Source organism: Syngnathus typhle, linkage group LG7 (assembly GCF_033458585.1).
Source record: "Syngnathus typhle isolate RoL2023-S1 ecotype Sweden linkage group LG7, RoL_Styp_1.0, whole genome shotgun sequence".
In the NCBI taxonomy this organism is placed as follows: Eukaryota; Metazoa; Chordata; class Actinopteri; order Syngnathiformes; family Syngnathidae; genus Syngnathus; species Syngnathus typhle.
Genome location: NC_083744.1, coordinates 10,434,951 through 10,459,965, shown reverse-complemented (window position 1 = coordinate 10,459,965; position 25,015 = coordinate 10,434,951). Strand labels below are relative to the sequence as shown.

Sequence of the window (25,015 nt, the reverse complement as noted above, 5' to 3'; positions counted from 1 at the left end):
AGACCTGCACTAAAATATAGCAATTTATTATCAAGCCATGCCCCCACCACAAAATATCATGTAAGTTGCTTATATACAGTAAATTTTATGTATCACTCACTCACTCACTCACTCACTCACTCACTCACTCACTCACTCACTCACTCACTCACTCACTCACTCACTCACTCACTCACTCACTCACTCACTCACTCATCAAAATAGTACCCATTTGGCTGAGGTAATAAACTGCTTTTGGTCTCCACGAGGCCCACACGTGTCGTGTCTTCATCGTCACATCTTGTCAATCTACAATGTTCCATCACCTGGAACGCCAGCAGATGTGAGGCCAAGATGCCTGGTACATTTGCAGCAGCTGAATACAAGGGTGTACTTTTCAATCGACTGACTGCTTCCAGTAAAAAGCGAAGAAATAATCACAATGCATCACTGGGCCCATTGTGCCACGAGGAACAGAAAGGAGCATGAATAATTCAAAACTTATAATATATTTATATTTCATTTCAGTTTTTTAGGATACGGTGTTATTTACTGCTAGAGGTTAGCAATACATGAGTTTGTTATATAATTACAATGATTCATAATACACAAGTACAATGAAAGCACAGAAGATTCTCTAAAACATTCAGACATTTTTATTACATTTAAATACATTGTAATAATGACTCTAAGTAAAAGGTTTTACATTTGTCAGATAATTTGTAGCGCTTACAGTTGCAAAACTCTGTAAATAAATTTGTCGTAAGTATTTACAGTATTTACTTCTATCATGGAATGAGAATTGCAAAGAAAAAGGTTAAATTGGAGGTGATGGTGACATAAAAAGGTGAACAAGTTTCTCTTGGCTCTGTGGTCCATGTTTTATCGCCACGACGACTCTTGGGAGGTCAGGACTGCAAGACACAAAAACAAGCAGGGATAATGATCCCTTTGTTTACAAAAAAAAACTTCAGGAGAAACCTATGCCATCAGGACATTTACACAAGATGGGGTGGATTGATTCTTCCACCATGAAACAAAGCAGGAGTAAAACACATTGTTAAAAACAAATTCAACTGACAGAGAAGAAAGCTTCAATAGGAAAGGACTCCCAAAACACAGACTTCCTTTTGAGCTGTCACCACATTAGAAGTGCTTAGTATACAATCAACACTGGCTTGAGGGATTTAAAATTTATATTTCAACTCTTGATCACTTCAGATGAACACACCCTAAAGCTACAGTACACCGAGGAACAGTGTAAGTTTTGTCAGGTAAAATGTTAAGTGCAACAATGTTGAACAACCAGGCACACTTAGATCAAGCAGAAAAAAATAAGTATCTTATACCTTGGCCTTTTTGCACATTTTGAAGACCTATTCCCTTCTTTTAGTGTGGAGTTTACAAGCTGACAATTGTTGTAGTTGCTCCAGTTAAATACAGCAGAAATACATTTTGACTGATTTGCAAATAGGCCAAGGTTTTACACAGGAAGAGAATGGGAAAGTGCAAAACATGCAGAGCCCTCTGTGAAAGGCTCTTGCTCTTTGGATGTTGATGGTCACCAAAGTACAAGGCAGTGGAGTAGGGATACACCCAGCCCCTTAGACATAAATAGCATTCACATATAAACTGAATGACATCTTTACCTATAATAAAACAAATGTACATTATGCATGTGCTATCATTGTGGCAATACAGTGGAAAAGGCAGCAATCAGGAGATAATGAGAATTGGCGACATTGTAAGAACGTTGTCCTGATTAATGCCCTCAGAGACAGACAGGCAGACAGACAGACACACTCAGTAAAACTTCAGTCAGTGAAAATTTAGCCAGGGTACAAATCTTTTATGTTAGTGTTAAGTGTGCCAATGCACAAAAGTAAACATAAGACAGAAAGCAGATAGTCCAGAAGAAAAACAGAAGGAAAGATAACAGATTAGGGCAATAAATGAACAAAAATAAAGAAAATGTCATTGGAAGAAGGAATGTGAAATTTCATCAAACAAAATCAAAGGGGAATCAGAGAAGATTGTTTAGTGGAGCTTTGAAAAGTAGAGCACGAGGAAGGCAGTTGAGAAGTTCCTAGAACCTCCACCTTACAAATGCTTCCACAACCCAACGCCAAAAACAGCAGCCTCAAACCCAAAAGAAGCCAGGATGAAGAAAAGTATGGTTGGGGGGGCAATAGTTCCAGGAACCAGGGGGGGGCAGGGCAGGAGAAGGGCAGAGCGGGATGGACGTAGAAGGCGGCAGGGTCTCACACATACACACCCTCAGGGTTGAGGCTGGACACGAGGGGGTTCTGTAGGTTACGTGGGTGTCCCAGAAACTGCTTGGCAGTAGGACGAGGCGGCGATTCAGCTAGAGTTATAAGGACAAAAAAAAAAAACATGCGTCAAGAATAAATCTACAGGAAACAGTTTAATATTTTGGACTTGTCCCCTTACTGCCGTTTGTGTATCCATCCTGCAGAAGATGTGCGAGTTCTAACTGCTCAAGTTGCTCTTGGAGGTCTGTACGTGAGTGGCTGTGTGCAGGCAGGACGCCGGCTTGTTGGATAAATTGCTGCAGGTTGCACTGCCGCAGCTCCTTATTCAACTCCTCCAGCTCGTCCTGTTTGGCCTGAGATTAAAAAACAAAATAAAAAAATAGAGGGTAACATAAGAGAAGATGGCATATCGTGCCAAACACTGGTGGCAAATAAATGTGTTAAGAATGCGGAAGTTTTCCTTTCTAAGTGTGTTACTGAATATATAATTAGAGGACTCATCACCTCATTACTGATGCTAGTGGTATTTCCTGCCATAGGGGGGCATCAGAGTGAGGAAGTCGATACTACTGAGGCTGCAGGGTCACCATTAGCAGACACATCCGCAGTGAATCGTTTCAGCGACGTTACAATCTTCAATTAGCTTTTGTCATGTCATCAAATAACAGGAACAGTTAAACTCAGTTGCGTGATTCATTTACTGATCTGAGAGGCCAGGGAGACCGTGTCATGTATTCATTTGACTTATTATAACCCATGGCGGAAATGCTGGGAAATTATTCAGTTATTGAAAATGAAAACAGTCACAGATCAATGAACTGATTCTCTTTGTTTAATTACTGTATGGAAAACAACCGCGTGTAGGTGTGTGTGTGCCTGTGTGTGCGGGGGTAATTTGACTGTGGCAGTCTGCTGCATTTCACACTTGCAGGTCTCTCTCCATTAACCTAATGGCAGTAAAGTTAAACTCATCACACCTATAGCAATAAAATAGGCCGTGATGGTTGACAGTGCCTTCTTTTTTTGCATGGTAATAATAAGCATATTTCTCCAATGATAAATCTCCACTATAATTGCTACACTTATAATACTGTGTGCATATTAGGGCGTTTTGGAAATTCAAAATTTAAATATATGTAAATCTCCATGTGGAAAAAAAACAACAGAAGCCTAATATTTTGGTTTTGGTACGCAAGTATATAGTTGCACTGATGACTATGACAACGAGCCAGTCTCAGAGCATCAATCAGAGGCCCGCCAAGGGAATGACTTCCTGAAAGGCAAATGAGCTCTTAATTATTCTTTAATCACTTTTGCAACTACTTAACGATGACTTGGAACAGGACACAATGGTCAAACCTCCTGACTAAAAGTTGTACTTTTTTTTGGCTGGAATACATCTCCAGGATGCTCCTGAACAAATCATCAGTGATGTAACCTCCAAGAGCTCACGACACGGATATTCAAATCTTTGGTTTCACGTGGCCTACATGGAACATCACGTGGCCTACATGGAACATTTTCAACTTGGTTAAGCGTTTCTTGACATAGCCGCACCCAAGACAACATTCATCACTAAATAAATAACCAAGATAAGTCTTTGTTGATCCAATAAAGTGAAGCTTTTGTGCTATAAAACAAGTCCCTTTAATCTCATTTCTATATCGTACAGAAATAATTCAATAGACAATGTGTATGTGTTTAGAAAATGTATACAAAATGAGACATGCCAAGATGGCTAAGCAAAACACCTAATGTTCCTGTAATAACATGTAATAAAAATGTCTTAGGTTAGTGGAGTAGTGGTTGAATACTGTTAGTTCGATACACAAGATGAATTCATAAAGTTTTAATTTCACTTGAAAACGCATTTGTATTTGGTAACTGTCTTTGTGCCGTCTGCTGCAGTGTGTACGCAGAGGAGAGGGATACTGTCTGTATCTAGGTAGAAAAGGGTCTGATCTACACGGTCAAATAAAAAAACATCATGGCCTATCACGGCTTCACAGTCCCTTTTCCAAAACTAGAGCCTCTCTCCTTACCTGCAGCAGAGACTCTGTCTTCCCCAGAGCTTTATCAGTCTCAGAGAGGTGCTCCTCCAACTCGGTTCCATGCTTCTCCTGGCTCTGGAGCTCTGCTTTCACTGCATCAAGGGACTCCTCTGGACCTTTGCTTTTGGCTTCCATCTGACTTTCTCGTTGAATCTCTTGCTCTAGCTGAGCGGAGCGCACCGAGAACTCATGCAGCCGCCTTCCGCAGTCATCTAGCTGAACATGGAGGTCGCCCAACTTTCTCCTCATTCCTTGCTCTCGCGCCGTCTCCGCTTGAAACTCCTCCTCCCAATATTGCTCGTGGGCGAGCTCAGCCTGGTTCATCCGCATTGTTTGCTCCAGAGTGTCCAACTCCTCTTGGAAGTGAGCATCGGTGATGGGTGAAGGCGACAGAGATGGATAGTGGCGCTCCCATGTATCAGACTCCCTTTCTAGGGTTTCCAGCTGTGCTTCAATGGCCCGTAGTCTCTCTTGTTGCTGAAGAACAGCCTTAAAGACCTCCTCTTTGGATGGGCCGATTGGCGGCGAGGGATATGGAGCATGAAGAGATGCAGGGACAGGAGAAGACGAAGGTGAAGCTCTCTGGTCTGGGGAATCCTGAGGAGACCTCTGGAATTGCTTAGCTCTGGGAGATGTTGATGGGCCCAGGTTGAATGTGAGTGACTTTTTGGGTTGGCTGCGTTTTAAAAGGTCTGGCTCGGTATACTTGGGCAGGGGGGTTAGTTTATCTTGTTTTGAGCCAGGACCGTCACTGCTGCTTGGACCAGTGCGACGCAGGAAGAACTGAACCTCATTGCCGTGTTGGCCTAACTTGGCCAGAGACTCAAGAGGTCTTTCTGTGGCCAGCAACTGTCTCTCTGTATCCCGCAGACGTTGGATTAGAACATAGCGGCCTGTCTGACCTGGGAACAAAGGGGGAGAAAAAACAAAACAAGTTCAAAGCACATAAACAACTGTTACTTTTCTAAAGACTTACTTTACCAACGTAAAACAAGGAATGGTTGTAGCTAATTTATGATGTTTCTGATATATGCCTCTGAAAACAAAAAAATGCAAACATGAAAAAACGTTAAACTAAAGTTTCCACTAGGACCTTGAAATTAGGACAAATCCTCCCTTATGGCTCAGCAGACATCACTGGTGAAAAGTAGCTAGTGCTAAATCTGGTCTCATATTGTTTAATGCAGCCGCAGTGTATGGCTTGAATAAAGACAGAGAATACATGAGCAGACCCAAATCCAAAATGACCTCATGGCAATCCAGCGCAGCTCTTAACTTTGTGCAAAGCTGCAACTTCAGGATTAAACATTATGCCCTCTGTTTTGTCCGCATGATTTTTTTTTTTTAACATCCAGCCATGTTTCAATGGTGGCCAATGAAGATGAGTTCATCAGCTACATCATTATTGGGACCTCACATTAGTTAGAGAGGAGAGACAAAGACAAACTGCCAATCATCTCTCCATCATACACCTTAGCACAGTTGAACCACTAAATTTCTTTCTTTTCACACAACAACTGATTCAGCACTGCTCGTGAAACCCTAAAAATGCACTTGAAGGTACGGCTAGATGCAAACAGGTGACACTGCCATATGAAGAGCTGGGGTCACTCACCTATTGCCTGGGCCAGAGCGATGACCACATCCTGGCAAGATGTCTCTTCTGATAGTCCGCATACCACCCGCACCACTCCGTCCACCCACACTTTGAGTTCCATCCGAGGCCGAACGAAGTAAGCCGATTGGTAAGATGGTCTTCCAAAGTGATCTCTATAGTTCAGTTGGGCTCAGCTCAGCAATGCATGTCCTCAAATCTGTATGGGATGGACCACAGAGACACACAGGTGTTGAAAGTTGTTGACAAATTGTGTCTATCGTACACACAACAGAGTTGTGTTGACAGTGAGTTCACGTTCCACTTCATGTGATTACTAATTCATGCTGAGTAATTCATTTATGACCACACCAGAATATAAAGGGTGTAGCAGCAATCCTAGTGGTCTGTTAAGAGCTCAGCCAAGATCTTGAGGACCTAGGAGCATAACCGGCAATCTGTAACCCAATTAAACGCTCCGCTACCCTCCTTCAAAGCCGTTATGATAGCTTACTGCCAAAGGGAATGGACAGGAGAAGTGGAGCAACTCAAGCTTGCGTGCATCTGGTGGAGGGTGTTTGTGTGGGTGGTAAAAAACATTGAGAAAAAAGGAAATGGTGTGTTTCGAAGTGTCCTCCCAGTGTCAGCAGGATCAAAGTTGACTTGAGATGGTAAAATCAACAACCTCTCTCCAGGCAGGTTAGACTCTAAATTAATATCATTATGTTGACTTCTGTCTCTGTCGGTATGTACTTTCACAGCCAAACTTCAAAACAAGGTAATAAAATACTGCAATGCTCATAAAAAGAGGAAAGCTTCAGGCAGTTAAGGGTTATCTACAAAAGTTGGCACCAAGAAAGAAACTATGTCATCTCGGTGGGTAAAACACAAGACTCAAACAGATGGCGTTCTCTTTCCGTCTGATTTTCTAATTCTCATTGAGAGGTGTTTTAACTCAAGCCCCCCCTCACCCCATACACACACACACACACACCTTATCTTGGCCTTCTTTCAGTGCCTGGCCGTGCTCTGTTGGCTGCCAATAAGAAGTTGCCTCTGAGGAATGCACTGACTTCATCAACCAGCCGGAAGAATTCCTACTATCAGCCTTGACCAGCCGACCCTCGTGACCTCACCACCGTACACCACCATTATTTCTCCACTTGTTTAGACAGCAAACCCACTGGGCAACAACATTACATCACACAAAGGAGGTCTGTCGTCACCGCAATAAGACTGGACCAGCAAGCTCGAATAAGTCAGTATAATGTAGGCAAATGAATCTGCTTATCAAAAGTAAACATTAATGCAGTGATGTCAATATTTTTTCCTTGGAACGACAAACAGTAACAGTGTTGCAAGACATTAATTAAACCTGTGCGGTTGAGCCATGGAGTGAAGAATCATCTACTTTGGCAGAGAGGCTTTTTTTCCTCTCTCTATCTCATATACAGGAAGCAACATTTCAAATCTTGGGGCCATCAACAGTGGAATGACACTTTGCAAGTCACGTCACAGGAAATACCGGAACACCTGCCTCACTAGAACTAAATTCAAAACACTTCCACAGCCTAAGATAACCTGTAAAAAGTGAAGCTGAAATGGCGGATGAACTTTGCGCTTCATTTACCAGTAAATTAAGTTTTAAATGCAATTATGCGAACATTCTCTAGTCTTTATTCCAGTTTAAGGTTTCTATGTGCCAAAAACAATGAAAAAGGGAACACAAGAATGTCACTCTCCCATGTTATTTAGATCTAGTTCTCACTAGTTAGCGAAACATGATAAGCTGTACGAACAAGAATCAGACAGACCTGTGAGTTTCAGGTTGCGATCAGTTCCCTCTGTTGTAAGCAATAAGAGTGAGAACTGGACAACAACCTGATGCTGTCTAATCTCTGCAATTAGTACTGACTCAGATTTGCGTGTAACTCAGTGCTTCTCAAATAGTGGGGCGCGCCCCCCAAGGGGGGCGCGGTGCTATTCCTGGGGGGGCGCGTGTGACCCTGGGGAACAGGCTTTTTTTTTGGCAGTACTAGAATAAAGTGTAATTGCGCGTTTACTACAGCAGGGGGCAGTGGCGCTCTCATTGTTACTTCTGTCACGTTTGCGACAGTGCAACATTTTACGACTTACAAGACAAGTTAGGATAGTCACGGTGGGGAGGGGGGGCGCGAATAGTTTTCTTCTTGCCAGGGGGGGGCGTAACAGAAAATAATTGAGAAGCACTGGTGTAACTAGTTCTACACACAGCCTTCCACCAAACCACCCATTCCAACATGAGTTGTATCCTCCTGGCAATCCTGTATACTGCACTGCATAAAAAAGTAAATAATCACTTCCGCTGCTCTATACGTCATTGCGCAACCCACCAAGAACAACCTGACACCTAGTTTCACCTGAAACCATGTCCTCCTTACATGTCACATGTTGACTCAGTGCAAGGAATGAAGAAAATGCTCTCACTAATCAGCAACCTCGATCAAATCTCCATCTTAGCGATAAAACTACTTGAGGACGTTGTCTGTTGAATGTATGATGAAAGACAGGGAAAGAAAAAAGGAGACTAGAAGACAGACAATGAGCAAGGCGGTTTGGGAGATACATGTGAAAAATAGATAAAAGAAGCGGAAGAGTGGCAAAGAAAATAGCTATGATTGGAGCCATGTGCTTGCCATTCTCTCCTCTCTCATCAGTCATCTAAAAAAAACGCCTAGCGCCTTTTATCACCCCGTCTGCGCCTCGTTCTGTCTCTCTTCAAAAACAGTCAGAGGCTCCTCTGTGAATTCCACTGAAGGCACAAGTGGCGACCACCGCTCAGAGCCCAGGGCGTGTTTCAGCCCATCTGAGTGGGGAACAATGCTTGTTTGCGCAGTTTTTCCTCCCTACCCAACTGTTAGGTGGACGGTAGAAGTGTTCGCTAACACGAATTTGAACAGATTACCGTATTTTCCGGACTATAGTCCGGTGCGCCTTATAGTCCGGAAAATACGGGAGTTAACAATATTTGTAAAAAATAGACTTACAGCTTTGAGTTTGGAAGCAAAAACAAACGTTTTGCGTTTAGATTCCTGCTCTCCATCAACCGTGCCAAAAAGTATCAGCAGATTCCGCACAAGGCTGATATTCTGCAGAGACAAGTGCAATACCATCGCTTTGGTCACAGGTTGGATACGCCTGCATTCATGTGTAAGCAGAAAGGCCATTAACGCTCATCACAGTGCTATCGCTGCAGCAACAGGAGGACAAGAGACAATGCAGAGTGCGCATCACACTACGCATCTGGCCACTCGGTCCTCCAACACAAAGCGGCAGTGTCAAAACACACTGCGCTTGTTTTTGCTTAAAATCCCTAACGATGGCCCTGCCCGGTTAAAGACTATGTTGTAGGTTAGACATTGTTGCTTGATGACAATGTACAGTGGTGGAAGATCCTCCGTGTCGCTCTGCTCGAGATTGGCACAGACAACACTCAAAGACTTTACTACGCTGGCATTGAGCGGCCCGCTCTCATCACAAGCGCAGACATGCTATTGTTGTTCTGCTTCGGCTCTAAGCAGGCAGTTGCCTCTTTTGTGGCCTTTGGTATCACTGGGTTGTGTAGTGGCAATTATTGTGGCCATTCTGCTGCGTCCACATGTTATGACTGATAAAACTAATAAAGTGCTTGCCTTTGTGCTCCCTGACGCCCGATTTGCATTCTTTATTCAGCCACTCCTTTGTCATCCCAAGTTTCAGCCTGCTGGGAGAGCACAGTTGCTGTGTTCAAATACCCATGAGGTCAAAAACAAACCGTTTAAGTCCACAACATGCCCGTCGTCAAGAGCGGCAGTCATTATCATCCACTAAACCGTTTTGGTTGAGAAATTGCAGAGAGAATGAGTCATGCATGTTTTCCCCCATGCATATCAATTTATATTTTCAGTGAATAATGCTTGCTTTAGAACAGTGGTTCTTAACCTTGTTGGAAGTACCGAACCCCACCAGTTACATATGCACATTCACCGAACCCCTCGTTAGTGAACTATTATTATTTTTTTAATTCAAGACATAGATGTTTTTTTTACCAGTGTACAAAATGAGCCGTGCATGAATATCACCTTGTTCAACGAACAAAACCAACACAATGCATGAACTCACAACAAATTACATACTGGCAAATCAGAATTTACACAATAAATCAGGTTTGTTCGGACCTCCTCAGTGGAGTCTCTGTCGAACCCCTGAGACCGACTCACCGAACCCCTCGGGTTCGATCGAACCCAGGTTAAGAACCACTGCTTTAGAATTTTATTTTAAAACAGCAGATCTTTTTGCCTCTGCGTCTGTGCGGTAGTGGAAGAGACAACCTAGAATAATGAGGTAGCTTTTTTTCAGAGCCCAAAGGGAAAATCCCGTTTAACCACTTTAATGACCAAGCATTTTCACTTTCATTTCACCCATTTGGCTTTCTCCTGAGCCAGCTGTGTTTTCCTTCAGTATTTATGAGGCAGTACTAAAGCAGTAACAACCTCTTGGTAAGATGAGTTCAATGAGGAAAATGTTGAACGTGTACCTTTTCTAATGCTCCACAGGAGGAGTCCATCCATATTATTCTCTCCTTTTATATGGCGATTTAAGAATTAGAAAGATATCCCTTTGTTTCCAATGTTACTTTCTCGTCAGAGTTCGTCGAGGTTCGTTCAAGGTCGCAAATATTCACCAGATGCTCGGCAGATTTCCGCCTGTACTTTATTTGTTGCAAGGGAATTTTTTAACCTGTTTAAAATTCCTTGCAACAACAAAAATCACTCAAATTGTTGGTGAACTTATGTCAAATGTTTTGCAAACATTTACAACCTTGAACGAACCTCGACGAACTCTGACAAAAACGCAACACTCGCTGCCTTTGAAAACACTCGAAAACACAATTGTCCGTGGCTCAGTAGGACAGGGGCTGTACTTGGCACATATAAAAACAAACAACTGATGAAATTGGAAGAAAAAAAAAGTACATTGTATTGCGCTTGATTTTGTCACAATGTCAGTAGTTCCCTTCTTGACGATGAGACCTCACCATTTTTCATCATAGGGAAAGAATAGTTTTGTGATGACTCAAATGACAAAGAAAACACTCCTCCCCAAAAAATGTAAAAAAATAACATCAGGCCTGCTGTTGTCTGCTTCATAAAAAAATGATGAAAGACATTAGGAATGGATGGATAGGAAGATCCAATTTGCATTTAAGGGAATGGGGGAACCTTTTCTTTGGACTCGCCATTTTTATCAAAATGGAATGGTGTCGTCTTTTACAGATGCCACCCTTCCATAGAGTTCGATGAGACGCAGTGGTTGCTTTTGTGTAATGTGTATTTTTACTCTGGGCCTATTTAAAATGAATATAATAAGAGATTCAACTCAAAACACTGGAATGCCAGCTGTCTTCCAGTGATCCTTAGTGATGCTTTGAGAAAGCAAAGAACGACCCCTGGCTTCAAAATAGCACAATGTTCCACAAACACAAATCACTAAATCTTAACCAGAGATTTGCAGTGTGTAGGTCAGACAGCAGGAAGTGGACCACAGAGTCAGGAAACTAAATCAGAGATCTGAGGCTCTCAATGAGTCACTCAATCACTGACATTTAATGTGACAGTAATAAATGGTGGGAAAATAACAGCTGAATAGTTTCGCAATTGTGTTTTTATTTGTGCTTTAAAGAATCATGCAAAACACTAGAACATGATATGTTGTAAATTTTAAGATATATTGTATATTGTATATTCTAATCCTTCTTAGAATGGAGGCTCGGAATTCCTAAAATACCAATTGATATCAGCTCACTGTTAAGAACGTGATAAATACATTCTTCCCACAGCACATTTCTTTTAAAATTGTGTTTACTTAATGTGCTTAAAATTGTCTGTCCCCAGTTTGCCTTAGCCTTTCTTTTTATTGGTTATAAAAATGGACTTACAATAAGGGAAATAAAAACAACACTGATAAGATTTAGTCACTATAGTTGCATTGAGGCCCACTATCAAGCACTGCACGCTTTAACCTGCTGACTATAATGACTGGCTTGACCAAGTGTGAACTTTTTGCTTGCATTTTAATTAAAATTTAATATTTACTACCACTAATGTTAAGGCCACGGTATTGCCTTGGATTTTAGTTGTCCCACCATAATTTGCACATGTCTTAAAAATGTAAGCTGATCATGGTCATACGTATAAGAGTGGCTGATTTTTGGTGAGATGCCCTACGATTCAGATATGGCCTAATTAGTCGACTAATCGCAATTACAATTAATGATTAGCCGAATAATCATCTGTGGCAGCTCTAGTAGAGAGACAAGAACAATTATTCAAAATCCATCCATATGTCTATCACCAGTGACACAAACTATTAATGCATTGCAAGCCAGCAAGAGCAATGATTATTTACTGTTACAAACATTGTGAGGTCTGTCAACATCTGGTGAAAATGAACAGGACCATGAAACCATACCGCATGAAATTGATGACTGAGGTGGGTTTATTGCTAACGTCAACAAGCTGAAGCAGAATTGGACATGGTCAGTGCGAGTGTATCACCTGTCACTGACAGTCTTAGCCAAGTCTAACTGGAAAACACCTCAGTCGCTGTGAATCATCACAAGTCATTTTCACAAAGATGGTTTAACTGGCTTGAGCAGGAAGAAAGCAAGGGACAAGATGCAATGAGGAATTTCAATGTTGGATGGAAAATGTAACTTTTTGTTCTTTTCAACGATAATAACAGGACTCTCCAGAGAATGTGACCAAAATACTTTAAAGCATTGCCACTTCATTATTGCTGCATAATTCATCTGGCCAAGAGACTTACTAATACCTGGCTTGTCACTTAGTTATTTGTATCAGCTGAGAAACCAAGCAGAGCAGAGAATATCAGAGACAGGGACTTTGCGCTGACTCATGGGTACACAAACACGCGCACACACACATGCACAGCCAGCAGCAAATGGTGAGAATGATAACGGTAGCTTGCACAGGCAGCTCAAGCATCCACAGAGAGCTGGGCTCAGGATGAGTGGGTTGGCCAGCCGCGGGCTTAGCCCTCCAAGCGCAGTTCATATTGTCAGATGAGCCAAAAAAAAAAAGGTTCTCAGACTGCTGATGAGCACCCATGTGTAATTATACACCGCCAATATGAGTCAGCAATGCTGGTCAGGGAACGAGGACACTGCTCCTTTCCCAATCAAGCTTAAACACACAAATTGACAAGCATAGTGTGTGTGAAGTACAAACACAAAGCCAAAAATGAAATGATACTCAGTTGTTGTTAATGCTTTATGGAGGACAAAAGTAACTTCTGTAGAGTCAACTTTTAGTTTCCCAAAATATTGAGTTTTTTTGCAGGTGAACGAATGCGTGTAGCACTCAGTTGCTGTATGCGTGCTTGCATCTGCCACAGGGGATTCACGTTTGCCGCAGCGTCCAGTGTCACAGGTTTGAAGCTCAAACTCATTGGTAATTTAAAACATTCCTCCACGTCTTCTCATATGAATTATTCACTGCTGGTTTTTTTTTCATTTACCTTTCTTCTTTACTCTTATCAAACAGTCTTTAAAATTCCTTTGTAATATTGCTCAAGAAAATGTTTTGAGGATATTAGAAATAAATGATTTGCATATACCATACAAAATGACAAAAGTGATTATTAGTAATCCATTTAGATTTATATTAGATGGACTTCAGTCTTTAAGATGGATGTGTTGACTTCTAAAAGTACCTTAGAAGCCAAGCTGTAAAAAAAAGCATGCACCTGTAAGAAGATTTTTTCAGATTTCCACAATAAAAGATCTTAAAATTATGTTTTTTGCTACAAAACATAACTTTTGCAACATTTTCAAACAGGAGGTTTTGCTAAATTCGTTCAGTCCTAATTCAAGGACTAAAGCAGGACTTGGATTGTTTCCTTTTTTTTTGAGCAGCCACTGGTGATAATACTTTCAAAGGTACTAAGCCAACTGATCCTGATAATATCTGCTCTAATCCTCTTCCCTAAAAGTACTCATATCGGCACAGTCCAAAGAATTGTTTTTTTTCATTGGCCTTTAATCATAGACTGTCAGACAGCCATCTTCCATTCATCAATTCAATTGAATATGTAAGATTACCGTGAAGGCACAAAATGATTTAATGATCACGCTGACAGCTAAATAGTGAGTGATTTTAACCTTTAAAAGGTAGTTATGGCATGTATTTTAGACAAATGACGTTTCCCTTGAAAAAATGTGCGATATAGTGAAAAACGTGAGTCTTTAAAACACATGTATCTATTTTAAATTCACAGAAACCAATGAATATCATATACTGGGTGAGGATCACAAGCGGCGAGATTGGACCCAAATTTATAGTTTGTATAGTTTGATGAGGTTGTATCATACACAACTGGATTCAATGCCCTGTCATTACCCGAAGGGGAGGCAGAGTATCAAGCCTGCCAATACTGCATGAGTCGAAGATCTTGTGTGCTTGCATGGATGTGTGGCAAAGATAAAAATTCCCAACTGAACCTCAGAGCCGTATTTTCTATCAGTTAGACTGCACCTCCACATCCATGCTCAATGTGGCCACAAAGTTTTGCAAAATGGACGACCAGTCTGTCAAATGCACCTGCCTGCCCTTTGTCCACTTGGCTGATTTAGTACGTCCACGTCCCAAGGCAGACATTTCTCTCTTCTGGGTGTTTGACCTCCAACCCACCCCCGCCACACTGTCCAGGGCTTTTTGGCAGAGGCACGATTTTATTTACCACCAAGAGAATTCTGCGCGTCAAAACAGCATGGCTGGTTGAGCAAGGGTAGCAACCTGCTGCTGCACACTCACACAAAGAAGCGACGTGGCCATCCCAAAGGGCGGCAGAGATGTTTACTACAATACGTTCACAATGGACAGGGAGGCAAATAGACTTGGACTCCATAACCCCTTCAACTAAAAGCTGTCTCTCCTGTTGAGGAAATACAAGCGTAGATATGTGGCAATGGGTTTTTGGTGACGTGACAGAACAAAGAGCCCTGAACCCATTGAGCCAACAACAAGTTTCCCATGACAGGCCATGGCAGCATTCTCAAAGTGGAACTTTATGGGCAGTTGGAATGACTTGGGAACATGACCTTCGGTGGACAAAGCTCTGAAAGTGTATCCTGAGAATCATTGACGCAGGGCAACTACGAAGCAGGATATGTTGGTTCAATGAAAAGGGATTTCGAGAAGGGAGCTCAAAGAAACTTTACCCTATTGACTAAGCAAGACCATTTGTGGAGTGTTTTTTTTTTTTCAACGTAACTTTTGATTTGTTTCAGTGTGGTGATGGCTGTGTGTCAAGTAGGGCAGGGCATAGAATGTTGACAATCCATTGTAACCCAGATTAACATTATCATTCTCCCAAAATTGCTGATTTTTTTTAAATTTAGTTGCACACAAAATACATAGCAAATGCCAACATGGCATCTGTTAAGGAAAGGGTTTTGCAAAACGTATGCTGGTTTCCAACAATAACGTGTTTGCAAAGGCACTTAAAACATCTTGAGGTCTAAAAGCAGAACCACAATGAAATTCTTTTTTTAAATCCCCTCATTCCTCTCAGTAATTATAGTCTCCCAGCTGACAAAGCATAGGTCTGTTGTCTTTGCCTCTTCAGATACAACAGGTGAAGTAGGGCTCACTGGGCTGTATGCCATTCTTTTATGACTAGTTCTGTGAGCCAAATATATGTTTTCCCATCGTAGCTCCACAGAAACACCTAAGTTATGAGAAGCCTCTCTTAGCTGCCAAACCCCTCAAAAAATAATGGGACAGAAATACTGTCACTGTGTATATCTGTCACTGCCAGCTTGCATAATTTTTGAACGGGCGCCACCCTCCAAAAAAACCCCAAAACCGTATGCTCCTCGTTCATCAAACCGTAGGAAGTCAACTCTGTGAGGATGATTTATTTAAATGAGTAGAAAAGAGTTCATAAACTGGGTTGACTTTGGATTGGAAAAGGCAGGATGATGGGGCTGGGTGTGAGATGTGATGCAAGGAGGACTGGATCAATCTTTTATCACTGCAGTGTACTTTCATCCCTAATGGATCTGACATGAGCCTTCCGTCCCATTGCACAAGGACACGTGGAACAAGGAGTGTGAGACTTAGACGGAGCTACACTTAAGAAAAAAGACATTTACGGAGGCAAAGAAAGTGGTCTGAACCACATTCCCAAAATAATCATAGCCTGAAACTATGCAGACATATTATTTCATGTCCTAGCGTCATCCAATTACCCCCGGCCCTGAGTGCATCTGCGGGAGCCGGTAAACATGCCTGATAAGGACCCGAGAAATGAAGTCACTTCACAGCATGAGAAATTACTCTGTAAATTTCCATCAAGAATTCCCAACGATACCGTGCTGTGCATGGCCGAGCCCGCTTTCCTTTCCACGTGAGCTAAATGACAGACAGGCACTTTGACAGAAGCGACAGAAAGATGGAAAGCCATCTATGAAATAAAGCAGAGAAAGAACAGTAAAATAAAGGAGTGGAGAACATGACAATCAGAGGATGCTCCACTCTCAGTATCCTTAACAGGCCCATGGAAGGACAATAAGAAAAGTCACTCAGACTGAGGGAGCTGAACACTTAGGAGGAGGAAAGAAGAAATAAGCATTTATAAAATGTATAAAAAGTTGAGATCACACTACAGTAAAAGATACCACTGCCCTGCTGTGTGATCAGAGACAATAGCACTGGTACACTTTCAGGAACTCAAATGTTGGTTCTCTCCTTTGCAATAGCTTCCACTTTTTTGTAAGATTTGGGACTGTTTTTTAAGTGCTCATATCCAATTTGGGATATGGACACTATGATAATAGTGGTACACAAGGTGTAACAACCTTACAGTCCAAGTTTAAAGACTAGTTTATATTTTGGGCGGTAATTGTTCTGAAATTTCACTTTGGAAGAGATAATCTGGTAAACAATGCAAAAGGTCTACTTCCTTTTACTGATTCTGGGAAACACAAAACATTCGTACTAGTAATCAATGATATTATTATGTCAGTCTTTACATTTAAAAGCACTCGGGCGTGTTAGTGGCAACTTACACAAGACAAGGTAAGCTAAACGAATGAAAAAAAACTAAAAAGCTGTTTCAACAATAGAAACCTAGTTAGCTATAATCAACACAAGGTATCATTATATGGTGGGGGAGTTTCCAATCGACACCCAAAGTTGGTTCGAAAGAATGTTGGGCTATTGATATCACAAGTTTATTTCCTGGTCAATAGCAGACTGAGGAATGTTAACAAGAAGCTTGTCATGTGAGAGTCAATAATTAAAAAGGCTTTGACACTTGCATTGCATGATATTATTTGAAATATGTAGCACCCTAACAGTTAAATGAGGCTGGAGCATGCAGCACTGAACTCTGCTCGGGCTGCCAATGAATTAATCTTTAATCCTCCAGTGATAAAAGCAGCAGCTGACTACAAGAAGCATGCACTTGTCTCATAGTTCCAATACCGAATGCTCCCTTTCGACGGAAAAACACGGACATTGCTCCTAACCAGGGAGAATTTATAAAAAAAAAAAAACACACACATGGAGAAGTAAAAAAAAAAAATCACAAGAGTACAAAGAAGTTTCGCCAAACAGGTTTGAGTCTATCCTACGGCAAGATTGTTGTAGTATAGACAGCCGTAAATTCATAGTTGTTGAAACACAGAGTACTTAATTAAACGTCTAATCATCTGCTTAGAAATATATAGAGCCTATACGATAGTCATTCCTCTCTGCAAGTGTGCCATTATTCAATATGCAAAGGCTAGAGCGTATGCCCCACAGCAAACAGCCGACTTTAGAGAAACTTCCCCGCACTGACATTCAAAGGACACATTCAAACAAATAAAAACAAAATAAAAACTTTCCACTCACCAAGAAGAATATTTTTTCTCTGTCTTTAGCCTCCTTAGATCACACTCTTTCTCTGCCTTGCTGAGCAAAATTACTATAAAACTGGCAGCAGAATCCTTCTGGTGTGTGAGCATATGTAAGGATGTACGTATGTGTGTGTGTGGACGATGTGGACGACAACGACAGTCAGAGTCAGTCGGACGTGGTGCCCAAGCGATATTAAGGATGTGGCTTCTTTTTTCTCGCTCCGTCTGGCTGGCTGCCTCAGGAATGCACTGCTCCTGGGTGTCTCCACCACAGTCAAGATCTGAAAGCCTGGAAGAGTTTGCTTTTTTTCCCCCTCTCTCTCTGTCTCTCTTCTTCTCTCTGTGGCTGACTATTCCCCTCCTCCTCTCTCACCCACAGAGAAGCACACCCTATCAGTCACTCCTCCCTTCTGTCACTCTTTCTCCCCACCCTTTCCTGCTGTGCTGACAGATCAGGTACCTCCTCCTTTTTCAGGTAAGTGTTTACGTCATGCTCTGTCTCTATATCCGTTTCCTCAAGCTGTCTCCTTTTTTATCTGACAAATATACTGCATCTTAGCATGCAGTTAAAACTGTTTGCACAATTTATAACCAGTGGTATTAAAAAACCCACCCACCCCTGACCTTGTGTGAAATGAACAGCTGATTACGCAAGTGAATGTCAGGTTTGTTTGTTTTTGCTTGCTTTGCTCAGGAATGACATCATAGAACAGGAGACCAGGTGCACCTACACTGGAGAGAAAAATGTGTTTAAGCAAAGACGCAACATAAAACAACATTAAACTTAACTCTTTTGTTTCCAAAGCACCTTAAAAACTCAATCAAAGACAAAACTGGTGTCTCTCTTCACTTTAGGGCTTGACCACCGCCCATACGTACATGAAACTTAAAACTGATACTGCACCTGATACCAACAGGTCTTTGTGTGGAACAAGAAGACTGCTGTTCATCGTGAAAATAAATACAGCAATGTTTGACCCAGAGAATTGTCTGGGTTAGGTTAGTATACTAAGAGGAAGTGTACAGTAGTATATTGGGTCAAAGTATATTGATTATTGTATTTACTGAGACATGCTGTACTGTATTTGATAAGGTTAATGTAATCCTTTATGGCAGGGCTGTTAAGCTCATTTTCATTGCGGATCAGTTTTATGGTCTCCCTCAGAGGGCAGTGGTGACTAAAAAAAGAATGTGTTAAGTTTGATAAGTAAACATCTACTACAAGATAAGTTTGATAAGTAAATAATTAGCTGTAGCATTCATTGGCAAATAGACAGACTGAGAGCGGACGCGTAGTTCCCCATTTAGATACGTGTTAACTCCAAGCACCGAGTTGCATTTCTAGGTACACCTCTACATCACGATATGATATAGTATGATATGATATATTATTCTGTTTCGCTGTTTTTCAATACTTGCCAAACTTACATCCCTTCCAGAAGAGAAATGTTATTTCACACAATAAAGTTCTTTCAAATTCAAGGCAAATCAGATGCAAATCAAATTCGGGCCAAAGTTAAAACATAAATTTTTTTATATGGCATCTGGTGTACAATATTCCAAATGAACACAAACAACAAACATAATGCTGCTATGAATATGTTAAGTAATGTAAAATATGTGTGCATACGAGAAACTGCAGTAAGGTACATTATGCAAATAAAAGCGCGCACGCACACACACACACACGCACACACACGCACACAAACCCTTTCGCCAGGCTCGCCCCCATGAGGAATTCTTTTCACTTCTGAGGGCTTTGGTGTTCGGTCTATGAAGCAATGCTTTTGGCACATCTAAGTTGTACTGTCAGACAAATCACTTAAAGAACCGTCAAGTAAAAGTCTCTGGAGGACTTACTGTACCAAAAGCCAAAGTGAGAAAAGGTTAAGGTGCCGCTGAGGGGTGACATTTTGAAGGAGCAGAAAAGTAAGCACATCCAGTACCTTGACAGGGTATAAAGCTTAAGAGTGTGTGTCCATCATCAAATCTACACAGATTTTTTTCAAGGGCTTTTTGTGAGATTTCCAAAATCATGCACAAATGTTTTATAGATCTGAAGATAGAAACACAATAGGCCTGCAAGGAGGATTAGCAGTCCAAAGCCTCCCAAAGTTTCCTGACACCTTCCAGGCATTCTTCGGGGCACCTCCTACTGCTGTGCCTTCATCAGTCCACCCGTCTCTGTCCAACCCCACATATATCATCCCTCATTTTCTGTGACTCAAACATTCTTGAACCCCCCCCCCTTTCTTTGCTCCCACTTGTCTGCCCCTCTTCATTCAACAAAGAAGCCAAAGAAAACAGACAACCGAGCCCTAAAATGTATTACAAACAGTTCTTTCATAAGATTCAATTGCTGTTTTTGCATTATTTATCACCACAAAGAAAATTACAATAATCTCAAACCAAGTGATATATTCCCATCCATCCAAAGAGTGGCGATCAATCCATAAGAGGGGAGAAGAAGGCTATGACGGCAATAGACCAAGTGGGTTTGCCAGGGGTTAAAAAAGGTTCAGAGTAGTAGAGGGCAAAGGGGAATGCATGCTGATTATGTCTTTGTTGGCTTTTATGCACCATGAATGAATAGTATTAAGGTCCAAATGCGCTTTGCCTCCTCCCCTCGTCCTTGTTGACACCATCTTCTCATCTAGTCAACTTCTTACAGTCGACCAAGCCTGGACAGTGAGTAAAGTAGCATTATACTACCAAAAACTCTCCAAAGCCATTGTTTAAATCAGTCTTAAAGCTAAATAGGCGAGGTAGTACGCATGCCCTTCATGTGAAAAATGCCTTAATATAGTATGGCTGTCTAATTATGGTTTTATTAATTTTTTTTTTTTTATGTTTTTTAATCTCACATACTTGTTTTAGCCTTTTCTGAGGATTGTCAAGATTCATGTTGCATATATTCACACGACTGTAAATATTCTATTGAAAGCAGTCTTGGGTAATAAATCAACCCTTCCAAGGCAATTTCTTCATTGCCATTTTCTCCCTATTTTTCTTCTTTCAACCAGTTCAGGCTGGCTTTACAACATGTGTCACATTTTTGGGAACCTGTATACAAAATGCGTTTAACTTAATTAAACATTTGACCTACACTACCGTTCAAAAGTTTGTGGTCACATAGAAATATCCTTTTTTTCAAATAATGGCTGTTTTTCAATGAGGATAACAATACACTAATCAAGAATACACTCTATACATTGTTAATGAGGTAAATGACTATTCTAGCTGCAAATATCTGGTTATTAATGCAATATCTACATACTAGATGTTTAAAGGCCCATTTCAGACAACCATCCATCCAGTGTTAAAAATTCAGATAGTGACCATGGTTTTGTTGCATCGATAAAACTCTAACAATGCATTTTTCTCATTCCTATTGGACGACATTTTTCATTCCCACCAACAACAACAAATTTACACTAATAGCAAGCCGGTCATCTGAGACAGTCATTATTTATTGTAAAACAAGATGGTGGCCAGTGTTAGGGTTAGAACTGCTGATTTTACCTTTATCTAAACAAAAACCAAAGCCAAAGGAGGGGTTGGGTATCTAAAGAGACAGGAAATGTGGGTTTGTGGCCTGAGAGCTGTCAGGTGGTAACAGGTCAGGGGTCAGAGTTGAACAAAAGCTTCATAAGCCCCACACAGACCAAGGGTGAGGCCACCGGACATTCTCGCTCAGTGTTTGTCTCCATTTACCTCACAGCGTTTGTTTGACTTTTAAGGTACTGCATCAATTTGTCAAGTCCAAAGAGTCTTCCAATTGGTCCCTTAACAGATCAGTCGTCTGTGCATTTACTCCCAACATTGTTTATCATATGGTTGAAAAGAACTATGCAAACACCTGCAGGAACTACACTTTCACTGGACCAGCCTTGCCAGCCTATTCCCTCTGTGGTTTTCCAGGTCAAACCCAAGCGGTAGCTGTCAAAGTTCAAAGTCCTTTGTAGCTTGGATCATGCATTATGCACACAAGAAGCAAAAAAAAGAAAACAAAAGTTGCTTCTTCGACAGTATTCCCACTTGCACGCAAACATGTTGACAAAATTGCATCTTAAGACTCTTTTCATACAACCGCAACAACAGATGCTGTATTTTCAAGCAGAGTACATATGCAAAACAGATTCCCCCCCCAATTGCAAGCGTAATGACCTGTTGAATTTTAAAGAGTCCCATCACCATCCTCTTCAGGGTTGGAGTGTGAGCTAAGACTGGCCGCACGTGAGTCTGAATTAATGATTGTCTGTTATCAGATATGCTCTTACTCATCAGCTCCTAGACAATGGCCATGTGTGAAGGTTTGTGCCGCTTGCTGTCAGATGCCATGCCGACATATCACGAATAAGCTGATATGTTTGTATTCTCTGCACAACATTGGTGACATAATGGTTTTGGTCAAAAGCTTCAACTGGGCATTAGTGCCAGATTCGTCCTGGTGACTACTGCCAGTAGCGAACCCTCCTGTTTTTCCCAAACAGATGCTGCGTATGTGAATAGCAGAATGTCCTTCAGGTCATCAGATAGAGTGCATGAAAAGGGAGGGGCAGGGAATGGGCGTCTTGCGTTTCCATAGAAACTAAACAGACACAACCACCTGGTTGGTGGAGCCCAAGAAGGAGAGCAGAGAAGGTATCATTTCAGGATGGTCACGTTTTGATTCATGTGTTTATTTGTATTCAGATGGGCAATATTTTCGGGCAAGTGAAGGGGAAAATGGACCACAGAAGAAACATTACCATGACTGTATGGTTATTCATTTAAGCCAATTGAAGTTCATGTGCCTTAGCATAACAAATGAATTTGTCCCAAAAACTAACTAGGTAAGTTTCTAAATGTACAATTTTCACCCACAGGGGTTGAAATTTGTTGTTTGACTCTTTTCAAAAAGCACAGATTCATAAAACACATCTCATCGATCCAGTTTCCAATCCACACTATAACCTTAATAATAGAAGGCACAGTTAAAGAAGAAAAAAATAAAACAAAACCCGAGAAGAACTCAACTTTCTTCTGCGTTATGTTTTACAATTACGGAGACAATTTGGTCATTTTTGTCACTCACCTCTTGCAGCCAGCCTGTCTCTGTGAGTGTCTGTCTTGTGAAAAAGGAGAAGAGGGAGCAGAGGAAGAGTGAGACAAGCCTGCTTCTGACAGTTTGCGCTACCTGATCCACCTCTGCCTATGGGAGAGACACATACATGCTTAGAGCAGTGCAGAGGGGAGGGGGCAGCAGAAGAGCAATGTGAAGTGGTGCCGCCATTCCCCGTTGCCTACGCAACCGACGCTCTTTGAAAGAAATCATCCAATGGCAAACATAAGCAATTGTTCAGACAAAAAGTCACATGACTGCTCCAACACCACTCCCAAATGGCAGAGTTGATGAGGGAGGGGGGGGGAGACAAGCGTGGTGCTTGTGGGTGGCGTGTGAAGACAAGGAGAGCAGAGGAGGGAAAAAAGGGAGGGGGGGGGGCAAACAAAAAAGATGATTGTTGAGAACTTACCAATGCTTGCTAGCACAAGAAAAATAGTGCAGTTTTAGAATATATTGACCTTAATTTGCAACCCCAAAATATATTAAGAGCTCCAAAATTGAGTGCAGAAGTGTGTGTGATTGTGTATATATATATATATATATATATGCATGCGCTTGTGTGCATGCATGTACGCTCTAAAGATTAAAGTTGGATATTTATCTAAAAGTACAAAATGGTGGCTCTGTATACCTTACCATACCGAAACTGCTTTGTTGTCTATAGGCTCATCTCATCCTAATACATGCATATTTTTTTGCGAATGCAGTCAAAACAGAATGAGGTTTAAGAAGGGATATACTGTAACAGCATAATAAATAGCAAACAGTACAGGACATGAACAGAGAGGATGGGAGCAATAGACAACCTATTGTGTGGCAAAAGGGCTGGGCAAGTAATCAAAATTTCTGTTTTGGATTTTGGATTCTCATGATCATAAAAACATACTACTGCTTAGATGCATCTCATCGTGTGTCTTGACATGCTAGTAAATCACCATTGTTACAAATTTACATGAGTTATTAAAGGTGTCTGGAGTTGATGTGCAGGCCCAATGAGGATGAAGAACCTCTCAAGATGCAATCATCTAGTCATTATATTTATAGTGCTTGTCCTCATTAGAATCAAGGGTGAGATGGAGTCTATTCCAAGACAAACAACCATCCCACATATGGGCAATTGTGAGTTTTTGGAACGTGGGATTAAGATAGCGTACCAGTTGGAATCCAAATCCCTGAAACTCAGAACATGAGAAAGATGTGCTAAAACCACTATTTCACTATGATTGCACCCCATCTATGAGAAACTGTTCCTGGCATATTTGTTGGCTTTCAATTGGTGTCATAGAGGCCACAATATTAGGTACAGTCTAATGAAAGCCAAAACAGTCATATTAAGCGTTGCATCAAAAATGTTAGTCAAAGTTAATATAAAAAATAATGTAAAAATATACTCTATTTGCTGATTTACATTTTTTATATATATATATATATATATATATATATATATATATATATATATATATATATATATATATATATATATTATATATATATATTATATATTATATATATATATTAGGCCTATGTAACAATTTTGGTGAACTTATTTAAAGATACTAAAAAGTAGCAAAACGCGGCGTGTTTTGGCCAGTAATACGTGTTTACACATAAGTACTCGACAGCGAGACGTGCAACTGCAGTTTTTTTTTAACGAGTTCGCACAGACAGCGCTGCAACTTTCTACCGAGAATGAAATCTGCAGGTGCACCACTTGTTGCATCACCAAGCGAGTCTCTTATACAGTGCTGTATTCCACATAAGCGACACCCAGCAACTAAGCAGACGGAAGACAACTGAACACAACTTACAGTGAGCGGTGCAGGAGCAATAGACGTTTGATCGATACGATAAAGAGCCGAAACTAGTCCTTGATTGTTACGCCATTCCGGAAGAGATATTTTAAGATTTCCTGTTGTCATTTCAAATTAAAGCGAAATGATTTTTTTCCCCCGAACCGCTTTATCTTCACAAGGCTCACGGGTGTGCTGGAGCCTACCGTTTTTTTCCGTGTATAATGCGCCCCCATGTATAATACGCACCCTAAAAATGGCATGTTGATGCTGGAAA

The 25,015-nt window shown here is 41.2% G+C and overlaps 1 protein-coding gene across 4 annotated transcripts; it reads right to left on the bottom strand.

Annotated features, from left to right (window-relative positions):
* Window positions 1-620: 620 nt before the first annotated feature.
* rassf7a (Ras association domain family member 7a) lies at window positions 621-24,830 on the bottom strand. Of its 4 annotated transcripts, XM_061283127.1 has the most exons (7): window positions 24,757-24,830; window positions 22,919-23,035; window positions 5,919-6,117; window positions 4,295-5,205; window positions 2,431-2,605; window positions 2,255-2,344; window positions 621-893 (listed from the first exon to the last, which is right to left on the bottom strand). In XM_061283127.1, exons 3-7 carry the CDS (start codon window positions 6,019-6,021, stop codon window positions 862-864), a joined length of 1,311 nt encoding a protein of 436 aa, XP_061139111.1. In that variant the 5' UTR covers window positions 6,022-6,117; window positions 22,919-23,035; window positions 24,757-24,830; the 3' UTR covers window positions 621-861. The 4 variants fall into 4 exon arrangements, with proteins under 4 accessions (XP_061139111.1, XP_061139110.1, XP_061139113.1 ...); XM_061283126.1 differs by lacking the exons at window positions 22,919-23,035; window positions 24,757-24,830 and adding an exon at window positions 17,837-18,243; XM_061283129.1 differs by lacking the exons at window positions 22,919-23,035; window positions 24,757-24,830 and adding an exon at window positions 7,712-7,822.
* Between the last annotated feature and the right edge of the window lie 185 nt (window positions 24,831-25,015).